Below are 12,843 nucleotides of genomic sequence, written 5' to 3'. Positions count from 1 at the left end.
CTTTTCCCTGACTGTGCAGGGCCAGGTATCCTGGGCACCGCAGTCAGGGGAGGTCGTGGGGCGTTTCAGGCCCTGGCAAGGGACAGATGGCAGCTCTTGGGCAGGCAGAGGACGTTGGCAGCAGGACCCAGCCCTGCACAAGCCCTGTCTATTTGGAAGGGCCTAAGAGGATTGTTCCTGCTTAGTAACCAGTGGGGTTTCTGCTTAGCCCTGCAGGTAGGGTCAGCCTGCAGCAGGACGCCGTGCCTCCAGGGAACAGCCAAGCTGCCTCAGACAGTTGGAGCTGAGCTTAGGTAAGGCTGGGAGGGCCCCAGGGCCTTTGGCTAAGCCCCCCGAACTCTGCAAGCGGGACCCGGGCAGCAGCAGGGAGCCAAGGCCGCTCTGCTTCCATGAACCAGTTACCCTGCAAAGCAGCTTCAGTCTTGCAGGGGTGCAGGATACCTCCGCCCTGGGCTCCACACCCAGGGTCCCCAGCAGCAGCCCTGCCAGGCAGGGGGACTAGACTCGAGGCAGGAGCAGGGGGCTGCAACAAAACAATCTTTAATCAAGAGACATCATATACAAAAGAAGTTTAATGGGAGGCAGACTAGCTCCAACGTTAAAAGGCCGATTGCTCCGCTCGGACCCCGTCCACGTGCGCCTTGAACACCCGACGGGCACCACGGGGGGAAAAGGGAAGCCCAGAAACAAAATAAATTACACGAGGCCTCCGCCCTCCCCTCTGCACGGGGCAGGGAAGGAACAGGCTGCTCGGAGAGTACAGGAGCCGGGGCTGCAAGTTAGGAAGAACTAGATGTTTAATAGAAGCCGACTGGCTGGCGGGGAGCAGAGAGCCAAGCCGTTGGGTAGTTACGGAGCCCCGAGCTGCCAGCTCCCACCCCCATAGTCTGGCTGCTGGAGCAAAGTCCCACCCCTCAGAGGCCTTGAGGTTGGCCCAGACGCGGAGTCCACAGCGTGAAGCCCTAAGCGCAAGTTTTTGTGCGGGCCGAGCCCGACTTGGAAGTGAGGAGCTTCTCCACCATGGTGCGGGCGTAGCGCAGCCGGCTGGCCAGCTCCTTGCAGCAGCCGTGCTCCTCGATCAGGCTGAGCTTGTAGGTGTGGAAGTCCCGCTTCTCATCGATGTAGGCGACAGCTGCCATCAAGGGGCACAGGATGATCTTGGTGTGGTCCTGCGGAGGGAGAAACCAGGCTGAGTTGAGGTTGCCCCCCACACACAAGGCTGCACCAGGGGTGGGGGTTCCTGAGGGGTCGAGGCCCAGGGCACATACCCCTCTCCCCACAAGGGTGCTCAGCCCCAGCCTATGGAACCAGGTCAAGCAGCCTGCACGGCTTCTGGCGACTCCAAAAAATGTGGTGGTGGGGGAGTGGGCAGCATTAGTCACTGCTCCGCTGCTGCCAGGTTTCCAGACCCGTGGGGAGCCTGCACGCTAAGGTAAAGCACGTGGGGTTGAGGCAGCGTGGGGCCCAATCCAGACGCACCAACCCTGTGCAGGATCTGGCCTAAAGTGCAGCCCCACGCTGCTCATCTGGCCCACAGGGCCAAAAGGCTGAGCACCACTGGCTGAGCAGGCCAGCGCTCCCTCCCAGGGGAACAAGGCATTGATGCAGAGTTTCTGTTGCAGCATTTCAGCAAGTTGGAAGTGAGGAGAGAGAAACCATGGTGGCAGTCCGCTCCGGACAGCATTGCAGCTGCACTAGGGACGCCAGGTACAAGCTGTAGGGAGCGAGGAGACATTCCCACGGCAAGGCAGCGCACCGTGCCGGACAGGCAGGGAGGCTCAGGGGCTGGGGAACGCACCAGGCAGAGCAAGATCTGGCTTGAGTTTGTGGTCACCTGCTCCTGCTACGTGCAGAAGAGAGTAACACCCTGTCTCCGGCACTCGGGCAAGTGACATACCGAGCTGCCAGCACCCCAAGCCGGGTGCACAGGTGCCATGGCCTCACCTGGAAGAAGTTGATCTGCACAGTGCCGTTGCTCAGGTGCAGGATGATGGCGCTGCGGGTCCGGAACCAGGCGCGGAGGTAGGGCAAGCGAGCGAGCTCGTCTCCCTCGCGGGGCGTGATATTTGCCCCGGCCTTCAGCAGGTGCTCGCTCATGTAGTTCCGGAAGTATTTCAGCAGCGTTATCTATAGCAGGGATGGGAGCTTTGTGAGCTGGGGGCACGAGCGCAAGGGGAAGCATGGTGCCAGGGCAGGGGCTGCTTCCAGCCTCTCGGCCACTATTCCTTTTACCTTGGCAGCAAGACTGCAAAGGGCCAAGGACCCACAGAGAAGGGAAGAACCAGCCCAAGCTGCCTGGCTACTGCAGCAGCCTGCATGCAATGCCCCCTGGGACAAGGCAGGACTGGTCAGTTGTACTTGGGAGTCCTGGATTCATAACTTTACCCTTTGGCACGGGCAGGGCCTGGCACAGCTGAAAAGTAGCCTTCAGTGTTAGAAGGTCCATAAAACCCCAAGGGCACTGGGTTTGACAGTGTGAGTGGGACCCAAGCTGCTGCCAGGGTGCTGGTAGGAGAGCCAGGAGTGCAAAGGCGTAGCACATCTAGGCTCTGCCCTGTGCAGCCTGGCTGGTTCCTGAAGCACTCAGGCAGCACTAAGAGCCACCTGGGTACGGGCAATATCTTTCCAGGTGACAGTCAGAGGCTGATGGAGCCAAAGTGGCAGCAGGTCTTGGCTGGGGCAGGGCTTCTCACGTTAAACGTGGGAGTCACCGCAGCAAGGGCAGCCATGGTTGGCAGGGGGCTGGTTCCCCACTGCTGCTGCTAGACCCGCGTCTCCAAAGGAACTGACCTTCTTGGTTAATGCGGATGGATAGGATCTCACGGTGAAGTAGGACTCGGAGCTATTCTGCTCGATGTACTGCAGGCTGTCCCCGTCGTTGTACATGATGAGGCGGGTGGAGTCATTGAAGAGGACCCCAACGCTGTTGTCACACAGCTGGTAGCCTGGGTCGAGAAGGGAGCGTGAGAGCTCCAGGCACAGCATTGCTAGTGCAGCTGGAGGCCCATTCGTGCCTGGAGGGGGGCCCCCGTCACCACACCCTCCTGGCCAAGCCACTTGGCCGCGGGTTCCTGCTTTCTAAGGGGCCTGGGAGGGAAGTCCTGCTGCACAGTCTCCATCAAGCAGCCAGTGATGACAACAGCAAGCATGTCTTCATCCCCCCAGCCTGCACAGAAGATGCCCCAGCTACCCCTGCACTCTACCCCACGCTGGCTGCAAGGCAATGCGAGCTGCGTGCAGCCATCAGATCTTGCACACTTCAGGCTGGAAGAAGGGTCTAGTGCTAGGTCACGACTCCTTTAATTTGCTGTGGATTTTCCCTTGCACTCTGGTACCAGCACCCAGGCATGACACGTTACACAGCTAGCAGCCTGGGAACTAGCAACTCCTGACACTTGACTTGGGGCTGCCCTTGGCAGACTCCCCCATAAGTCTCACACTCCCTCGAGGGCATTCCCCCCCCCACCAGGGAGCTGAGGGGAACACCAAGGAGCCACTTACCTAATCCGTATTTATCTGAGTAGTCCACCCATTTGCTAACCCAGAAAATGGGAATGCAGGCGGGATCCTCGGCCTCCTCTGCAAGAGACGCAATGTGTTAGATAAAGGCATTTGCTGAAACCCCCATGGCAGCCAGCCTCAGGGTTTGAAATTCAGGCAGCCCCTGTGCAGGTCAGCCAGGCTTCTTGAAGGTCTGGATCAGGACACGAGTCAACAGGGAAGATTATACAAGGACACCACTGCATCTCAGACCCCCGCTTCGCCTCCCCCGGGGCTCACCTTGTCTCACTAACACCCTCTCCGAGGGCTTGGCTGCATTAACAGCGGTCAGCTGCTGCAACATGTCGGCAAGGTGGCAGTCGACAGCGTCTCCCAGCTCCCGCGGCATCGCTTCTTCTTCCTTTTCAGGCACCTTCTCCAGTGCGGGGCTGTCTAGTCCTGAGCCAGGGGAGAAGGGCAGGCCAAGCTGCATTAGTAGTGTGAAGGCTGGAGACAGCAGGTGGAGAAGTCCATGCAATTGTGCATCAGCGAGTCCCTCCCACCGTGAGGCTAGAACCAGACGTCTCCTCCAGAACGGACAGTCCTCCCCCTCACCATCCTGGCCAAGCGTGATGCCTGCTCCCCAGAGCCAAGATTACCACAACTCAACCTGAGGAGGGTCCTCATGAAAACCCAGGCCTTGCGAATGGCAGAGTTGCACCCTGCTACCAGTGGCAGGGAAAGACTGGCTGGTTCCTCGGTGGAAGGGAAGCTCGCGTCTCCCCTTCGGGCAACAGGTGCTGGGCAGCCCTTCCCTTGCATTCCAGACGTGGAGACATGAGGATCCAGTGCTGCCACCACTGACCCGTGAGGCTACAAGAGCTGCCAGTTGCATCCAAACAACCAGGCATCAGTACTGTCAGGAGCCAGGGCAGAGTGGAGGGCTGCTCCTGGGCTGCCCCATGCTGTCGGGGTGCCACGGGGCAGGGTGAGCCCCTTGGTACTGTCTGACAAGAGCTCAAGGAGCTGGGCTCTCCGCTAGGGGGTCAGTTATTGCTCCTGTGGAGGGAAGGGCAGCACCAGACTGCCACGAACCCCAGACCTCCGTGCAAGCTCATCAGTGGTTCTGGCTGTCATCTGTAGCTTGCTCTTAGCCCTGGACAGACACCGTTTGCCCTGCACGTGGCATTTCTAGGCCCTGAACACTCCCTCCTTTGCCATGCAGGGCCCCACCTTTGTTAAGTGCAGTAAGGGGCTTCCGCCCGTTTGCGTCGAGGGCAGTGGGAGTGATGGAAAACCTCGGCGGGACAGTGAGACAGGTGGTGGGCAGGCGGGCGGGGATGTAACCCGACGTGAAGAACTCGTCATTCAGCAACTCGTCAATGGTGGGGCGGGTGGCAGGGTCTGACCTCAGCATCTTCTGGATGAGGCTAGCAGCTACCGGGTTGATGTGCTGAAAGAGGAGACCGGCAGTTTGTGGCTGGAAGGGACCGGTGTGCTTCTGTACTAGTGGAAGGGCCAAACCCCCCAACATGCAGGGCTTTCCTGCTCCAAACAGAGCCATGGAGAGACCAGGGCACGAGCCCGGAGGAGCTGAGGATGGCAAGATATAGCTAGCTCTCCTGTGAGGCTCAGTGCTATGATGGACTAGCCTGGTGGACAGCAGCGGAGGAGCCAGAGACCCAGGGCCCCTCCCAGGAGCGTGCACAGGGTGCTAGGAACCATTTCACAGCAAGCAAGAGAGTTTGGCTTGCGCCCCACCCTGGCATCCCTGCTGGAGAGGGAGCACGGGCCCTCCAGCAGGCCCCACCTACCTTTGGGATGGTGTACTCATTCTTCTTGATACGGATGTACGTCTCTTTTAGGCAAGAGGTTTCAAATGGCGGCTTCCCCACTAGCAGTGTGTACCTGCGTACGGAGGAGAGAGCGGCCTGTCACGGGTTCATGCAAGAGAGTTCAGGAGGCTGCAGGACTTATGCCCCAGAGGTAACCCCCAATCTGTAGTGAAGCGCTGGAACAGGCTCCCCAGAGAGGTGGTGCAGTCTCCGTCCTCGGGAGTGTTTAAGCACCAGCTAGACAAAGCCTTGGCTGGGATGATGCAGCTGGGGCTGGTCCTGCTTGGAGCAGGGGTTGGACTAGATGCGACTTCCCGAGGTCCCATCCCACCCTCACGTCCTACGATCCTATGAACTCACATGATGCAGCCGATGGACCAGATGTCCACTTCAAAGCTGTGCCCCTTCTTGCCCAGCACTTCGGGTGCAATGTAGTTTGGTGTACCACACAGGGTCTTCTTGCGCTCCCCGTCGTACTCTACCCTGGTGGCCAGCCCAAAGTCGCCTTAAAGATTCAGACAGAAGAGAATTTGCTTGCATCGGCTTAACTTCAGGCTCAGCTGTTGCCTGTGGATGTCGAGGGCCGCGGCGTGCCCTGCTGAGCCACCTGCGTGGACCTGCAGCAACACCCTCCCAAGACCCCATCTCGAGTGCCTGGTGGAGTTTGCTCCTGGACAGAGGGACGTGCTTGCCCAGGGTTGGGGTGAGAGGCTGCTGTTCCGCTTCACAGTGGCAGAAGCTACTGATTTACCCCTTTACCCCAGCTGCACACGGACACGGGAGGGAGGGACCCCAGGGCTCCGACAGCTCCAGGAAGAACCCGTGCCCCGCAGGGCGGGGAGGCCTGTACCTATTTTCACCTCCATGTCGTCATTGAGGAACAGGTTGCCCAACTTGAGGTCGCGGTGAATCACGCGGTTGCTGTGCAGGTACTGGCAGCCCAGGATGGTTTGCCGCAGGTAGTACCGCGCCTCGGGCTCCGTCAGCGCCTTCCTCCGCTTGTGCAGCTCCAGCAGCGACTGGGCAAGGGGGAGAAGGAGCGTGGAGGGGAGCGTGAGCACCAGCTACCAGCCCGCCTCCCCCCGGCCCCTTTAAGGCCCGCGGAACGTTCGTACACCCGCGCGGAACGCTCGGACTCGCCCGCGGAACGTTCGTACACCCGCGTGGAACGCTCGGACTCGCCCGCGGAACGTTCGGACCCCCGCGCGGAACGTTCAGACCCCCGCGCGGAACGCTCGCTCGGCATGGGCGGTTCCCGCCGGGCCCCGCGCCCGCGCCCGCGCCCGCGCTGACCCGGCGGCGGCAGAGCTCGAGCACGACGAAGACGAAGTCGCTGTCCTCGAAGAAGCCCTGGAAGCCGACGACGTGGCGGTGCGCCAGGCTGCGGTGGATGGCGATCTCCATGGACATCTTCTCCTTCTGGTGCGGCTTGGCCAGCAGCGCCTTGGGCACGATCTTGCCGGCGAACACCTCCTTGCTCTCCAGCTCCGTGATCTCGTAGCACTTGGCGAAGCCGCCCTTGCCCAGGAAGCGCCCGCGCACGTAGCTGCGCCGCGACCGCGGGTCGGCCAGCACCTTCGGGATCTCCTTGGCCCCGGCGGCCGCAGGCCCCCCGGCCGCCCCCGCCCCGGGCCCCGCCGCCGCCGCCGCCGCCGCCTTCCCCGGCTCCGCCGCGCCGGGCGGCCGCGTCCCCTTGGCGGACACCGCGCTCATGCTGCCGCTCTGCTCCGCGCCTCCTCTGCCTCTGCCTCTGCCACTGCCGCCCCGCTGCCCCCGGCCCCGTCCCCCGTCCCGCGGCCCCGGCCCGAGCTGCGCGGCGGCGGCAGCGGCGGCACCGATTTGAAACCCGGGGCCGGAGCGTTACGAACCCGCGCGCACGGATTGGCTGCTACGATTTAAAATCCAAGCCGCCCGCCGCAAGGCACCATGGGAGCGCTTCGCCTCGCCCCGCCCCTTTTTAAAGAGACAGGCGCGGCGGTGCGCGCCTGTCCCGGGGGCACTGCCCCTGCAGGTTTAGTCCCGGTTCCTTTTCCTAAACGAATCTAGACCCAATAAATTAATGAATGACACATCCTCAAGAGAGAGACTTTCATCAGCTGAGCCTATAGGAAGTTCCGGCTGGCAGGGCGCTCAGGCGGTCACCTCTAGTCCAGCCCCTGCTCCGAGCAGGACCAGCCCCACCTACATCACCCCGGCCAGGGCTTAAAGACGATAGAGACCCCACCACCTCCCTGGGGAACCCGCTCCAGTGCTTCACCGCCCTCCGAGTGGGAGAGTCTCTCCTCGTATCCAACCTCAACCTCCCTCGCTGCAGCTGGAGCCCATTGCTCCTTGTCCTGCCATCTGCCCCACTGAGACCAGCCCAGCTCCATCCTCTGTGCAGCCCCGGCAGGGAGGTGAAGGCTGCTATCAAATTCCCCGGTCTTCCCTTCCCCAGACTCAATCAGCCCAGTTCCTTTAGCCTCTCCTTAAAAGCCATAATTAATATGTAAAATAATATCATGTATCAAGTACAGAGCCTCATCCCAGATGAGGATGGGATTAGGGGGCAAAATACTTCTTGGGCCACCCCACACTTCCCATCCATGCCACCGAGGCACTGTCCCAAAGACCCTGAGCACAGCTCTGCCCAAAGCACGGCTTGGCCCTGCCCCCTGCCAGCCCCATAGCCGAGAACTAAGTATATTGGATTGGGTAAAGAACCGGGTTTCGGGCTGGGATTGCGGCTGGAAATCCTCCTCGGGCCACCCCACGCTGTGACTGTACCCCTGGGGGACTCTCCCAGACACCCCCGACCAGGGTCTAGCCTGGCCCAAAGCGCGGCTCGGCCTCGCGGGGCTGCCCCTAAATGTCCTCTCTTTATGGATGTGTAATTAATAATAACAAACTTGTATTGCGTCTAGATTAGCTTTGAAGAAGGAACCAGCCATGAGAAACGGGGAATAAGCAACCAACCTCAGCCTCCTGCAGGGGCAGGGGTTGGGGCCGTGCCTGGGGCTTGGGCGGGGGCTGTGCCCAGGGCAGGGTTAGGGTTGGGCGGGTCAGTGCCCAAGGCAGGGTTAGGGCTGGGGCTGTACCTGGGGCTTGGGCGGGGGCTGTGCCCAGGGCAGGGTTAGGGTTGGACTGGTCAGTGCCCAGGGCAGGGTTAGGGTTGGACTGGTCAGTGCCCAAGGCAGGGTTAGGGCTGGGGCTGTACCTGGGGCTTGGGCGGGGGCTGTGCCCAGGGCAGGGTTAGGGTTGGGCGGGTCAGTGCCCAAGGCAGGGTTAGGGCTGGGGCTGTACCTGGGGCTTGGGCGGGGGCTGTGCCCAGGGCAGGGTTAGGGTTGGGCGGGTCAGTGCCCAAGGCAGGGTTAGGGCTGGGGCTGTACCTGGGGCTTGGGCGGGGGCTGTGCCCAGGGCAGGGTTAGGGTTGGGCGGGTCAGTGCCCAAGGCAGGGTTAGGGCTGGGGCTGTACCTGGGGCTTGGGCGGGGGCTGTGCCCAGGGCAGGGTTAGGGTTGGGCGGGTCAGTGCCCAAGGCAGGGTTAGGGCTGGGGCTGTACCTGGGGCTTGGGCGGGGGCTGTGCCCAGGGCAGGGTTAGGGTTGGGCGGGTCAGTGCCCAAGGCAGGGTTAGGGCTGGGGCTGTACCTGGGGCTTGGGCGGGGGCTGTGCCCAGGGCAGGGTTAGGGTTGGACTGGTCAGTGCCCAGGGCAGGGTTAGGGCTGGGGCTGTACCTGGGGCTTGGGCGGGGGCTGTGCCCAGGGCAGGGTTAGGGTTGGACTGGTCAGTGCCCAGGGCAGGGTTAGGGCTGGGGCTGTACCTGGGGCTTGGGCGGGGGCTGTGCCCAGGGCAGGGTTAGGGGCAGGGTTAGGGCTGGGGCTGTGCCTGGGGCATGAGTTGGGAGAGCGACTCTGCCCGCGCCGCTGGCTGTTTTGGCTGGAGGTGCGATAGCCCCAGACCCGCAGCCCCGGGCCGGCTGGGCCGGGCGGGCGGGCAGGAGCGATAACCCCCTCCAGCCCCTAGTCCGGACGCTTGGTGCCACGGGCAGCTTTGCCCCATGATGTGTGTGCGTGTGTGCGCGCGGGGAGGGTCCAGTGCCAAGCCGCCCCCGAGGGTGAGACGCCGCGCCCCCGAGGCGGCCGGGGCTGGACTCGGTGGTCCCGGAGCAGGCGTGGGGACACGACGGGGCGGAGGCAGGACTCAGTGCAACACTTTATTCCCGACCCCTCAGTCTGTGCGCTGCCCGGCGCGGGGCCGGCCCCGCCGCCCCCGGTGCGAGGTCCGTGGCGAGCGCGCGCTGCTCGATTCATAGATGTTCGGGTCTAAAGGGATCTCAATAGATCATCGAGTCCGACCCCTGCACAGGCAGGAAAGAGTGCTGGGTCTAGATGACCCCAGCTCGAGTGCGAGTGCGAGTCCCGGGAGCCGCCGGCGGCCCCCCGCCGTCCGGCCGGCGCTAGCAGAGGGCGCAGGCGGGGCCCCTGTGCGCGCGGCGCGGCGCGGGCTTGGGGCTGGGCGGCGGCGCGTGGCGCAGCAGCTCCCGCAGCAGCTCCCGCAGCCCGTGGCCCAGGCGCGCCGAGGCCCGCACGTGCGCCCAGCCCCAGTCGCGCTGCACGGCGGCGGCCAGCGCGGCCCCCGCCTCGGCCGCCAGCTCCTCCGCCTCCGCGTCGCTCTTGTTGGCCACGACGAGCACGGGCGCCGCGTCCCGCCGCGCGGCCAGCAGCTCGTCCCGCAGCCGCCGCACCTCGCCGAAGCTGTCGGGCTCCTGCAGCGAGTAGACCAGCACGAAGGCGTCGGCGCGGCTCAGGCAGAGGCGCCGCATGGCCGGGAAGCTGTAGCTGCCGCTCGTGTCCAGGATCTCGAGGCGCAGCCGCCGGCCCGGCTCGGGCTCCAGCTCCAGCACGTGCAGCTCCTCCACCGTGCGCCGGTGCCGCGCCTCGAAGGAGCCGCGCAGCAGCCGCCGCACCAGCGCCGTCTTGCCCACGCCCGCCGCGCCCAGCACGGCCAGCCGCACGCTCGTCTCCGCCTGCACCGCGCCCGGCCCCATCTCCAGCCCGGCTCGGCCCCGGCCCCGGCCCGGCGCCGCCGCCGCTTTATCCCCGCGCCCGGCTCCGCCCCGTCCCAGCCGCCGCCCCCTGGCACGGCACTGCCCGCCTGGCACCGCGCGCGGCTCAGGGGCGCTGGGCTGGGCGAGGGAGGGGACCCCGCCGCCCGCAAGCAGGGCTCCGCGGGCTGGTCCCGCTGCGGGGGTGACTGGCAAGAGGCCGTGGGGCTGCCCGCTCTGTCTGCTGCGGGGGTCCACCGCCCGGCTTGGAAAGGGAGCGTCCCTTGTGCGCCCGTTGTCCCCCGGGACGTTTCTGTGCACTGGCGCAGTGCAGCACCCGGGCCTGACAGCCCGCAGCCTGATTTCCCTCTTTTCATCCCTCCAAACCCTTCCGGAGATCCCGAGGGGCCCTGGCATGCATTAGGGGAAGGACCTGAGCCTGGGGGAGAGCAGCGGAGGGTTGGGGCTGGAGAGGAGACAGAGCAACCCGCAAGGGGAAAGGAGCAGAGCAGGCGCTGGGTGGAGAACTGCTGAGGAAGGACAGGCAGGAGGCTGGAGGGGCAGCAAAGCAAACCTCCTCCCGGATGGAGCTGGTGCGATGCCCCGTGGGAGCTATGGATGCTGCCCTAGCTCATGTGTGGCATTGCCCAGCCTTCGCCCCTTCAGGCCCGGACAGGGCAGCCCCTGCCAACAGGCTGCTAGTCACTCCCGTGGTCCAGCTCTGCAGACAGGGCCACAGACTGCCCTGGGTTTGCAGTGAGAGGCAGCGTGGCCTACTTTCTCTCTCCCTGCTTGGGGTTATGTATTCACCCTCCCTAAAGGAATACACACCCCAGCCCTGCAGAGTGGGCTGCGTGTTGCTCCCTTGCGGATCTGCCATGGGAACAGGGTGTCCTGCCCACATGGCCTTGCCAGACAGTGTGTGGGAGGGCCTGCCCGGGGGTCGGCTGCAGCCCAGGGATGGGCCAGGCTCTTGCTGGAGTTTCTCTTGCTCTGAACACAAGGTGTTTGTCAGCTTGTTGTCATAGATTTCATAGACATTAGGGCTGGAAGGGACCCTGGAAGATCATTGAGTCCAGCCCATCGCCCAAAGGGCAGGAAGTCAGCTAGGGTCAAAGGATCCCAGCAAGATAGACGTCCAAATGTCTCTTGAAAGCGTTCAAGGTAGGTGCTTGCACCAACTCCGGCGGCAGTCTACTCCAGACCTCGGTGGCTCGGACAGTAAAGAAGTTCTTCCTTATGTCCACCCTGAATTGGTCACAGAGGAGTTTGTGACCATTCAACCTTGTCATCCCTTGGGGCGCTCTGGTGTCTGGCTCAGGGATTTGTGGACCCTGTGCTCACCTGGGTGAGGTGTCCCTGGTGGGTGCAAGAAACGTGTTTGTAAGCAGATGCTTTATTGTCAGCCCGCTGGCGTGCCACCTCCCTGGGGAAGGAGAAGCCCTGGTTGTTGCATCCCCTCAGCCAGCAAAGGGCTGGCCCAGGTGGGACAGGGTCATGACTGGCTGGGCCGGGGATGGCTCTGTAGCCCCGCTACGGATGGGTTCCTTGAGTTCACCGGCCCTGCTGCCTCCTTTGTTTTGAATAGTTTCTCAGGTGACTCATCCGGTTTCTCAGGCTGCTTTACAGTTCTGGGGAAAGCTGAGTGTGGGGCGTGTTGGCTCCCAGGGGAGCTGGCCAGGAGTGGCATGTCCGGGATCTGAGTGTGTCCTGGCTCGTGCCCTGATCCGTGTGAGACACAATAGCAGAGGGCACATAAGTGCCTGTGTGGGGGCAGAGGGGAATTCGGGGGCCGTGGACTTTGCAGGTTGCTACCCCAGGAACCATCTCACCTGTATTTTGGACCTGTTGGCCCGATGCCCTGGGCACAAGTGTTTTGCTTGGGCAGCCCAGAAAAAGCCTTGCAGTGTTTAGCAAGTGGGTGAGGCGGCTGTGTTGCAGTTTGTTCAGGGCAGCCCTGGCACTCGTTCAGGATATTTTCTGCCTTTGGATCATTTGCATCTGAGCATTTACTTATAGCCCAGTTTCCCAAGAACCAGGGAGCAACTGGAGCACACCCTTTCCTGTCTGGAGGGCCCCCACGCAGGGCACGAAGCACCCGTGCTGGTCAAGCACACTGCCCTTTCCTCCTCCATCACATCTTCCCGTTCTCCGCTTCCCTTCCTGGCCTCCTTCCCTTCTGTGCCGAGGGCTGTCAGCACGGGTCACTCGGCCGCTCAGCTCTCCCCCACTTCCAAGCTGTGGGAGTGACTTGGTGGTCAAAGCCCAGCGCCTCGTGTAGGCAGCTGGTGGGGCTGTGTGGGAGCTTGGTACAAGGCAAAAGCAGGTGTGGATGAGTCCTGCAAGGGCCTGGCTGCCTTCTTCATCTGTACAGTCCATGGCTCTTGCCCCTGCCCCTCCGTGCCCGGCCTGGTTGTATGGGAGGGAACGAGAAGGCGGACACGTTCTCATAACGTACCCAAGGAGAGCTGGCCTTGGTGTGGGGACCGGGGCTGAGAACGGACCT

The 12,843-nt window shown here is 63.1% G+C and overlaps 2 protein-coding genes across 2 annotated transcripts; both read right to left on the bottom strand.

Annotated features, from left to right (window-relative positions):
• Nucleotides 1-554: 554 nt before the first annotated feature.
• Nucleotides 555-7,141, bottom strand: PLK1 (polo like kinase 1). Its single transcript, XM_019485453.2, has 10 exons — nt 6,609-7,141; nt 6,166-6,334; nt 5,676-5,820; nt 5,295-5,388; nt 4,714-4,933; nt 3,781-3,939; nt 3,502-3,579; nt 2,791-2,945; nt 1,945-2,127; nt 555-1,169 (listed from the first exon to the last, which is right to left on the bottom strand). The coding sequence occupies exons 1-10, from the start codon at nt 7,026-7,028 to the stop codon at nt 963-965; spliced, it is 1,830 nt and encodes a 609-aa protein (XP_019340998.2). The 5' UTR covers nt 7,029-7,141; the 3' UTR covers nt 555-962.
• Nucleotides 7,142-9,493: 2,352 nt separating this feature from the next.
• On the bottom strand, nt 9,494-10,354 carry LOC109282679 (ras-related protein Rap-2a-like). The gene has a single exon (XM_019485454.2). It carries the CDS (start codon nt 10,338-10,340, stop codon nt 9,750-9,752), a length of 591 nt encoding a protein of 196 aa, XP_019340999.2. The 5' UTR covers nt 10,341-10,354; the 3' UTR covers nt 9,494-9,749.
• Between the last annotated feature and the right edge of the window lie 2,489 nt (nt 10,355-12,843).

The sequence above is a fragment of the Alligator mississippiensis genome, chromosome 13 (assembly GCF_030867095.1).
Source record: "Alligator mississippiensis isolate rAllMis1 chromosome 13, rAllMis1, whole genome shotgun sequence".
Classification (NCBI taxonomy): Eukaryota; Metazoa; Chordata; order Crocodylia; family Alligatoridae; genus Alligator; species Alligator mississippiensis.
Note: the sequence above shows the minus strand (reverse complement) of the source record. Positions and strands in the feature narration are given on the sequence as shown.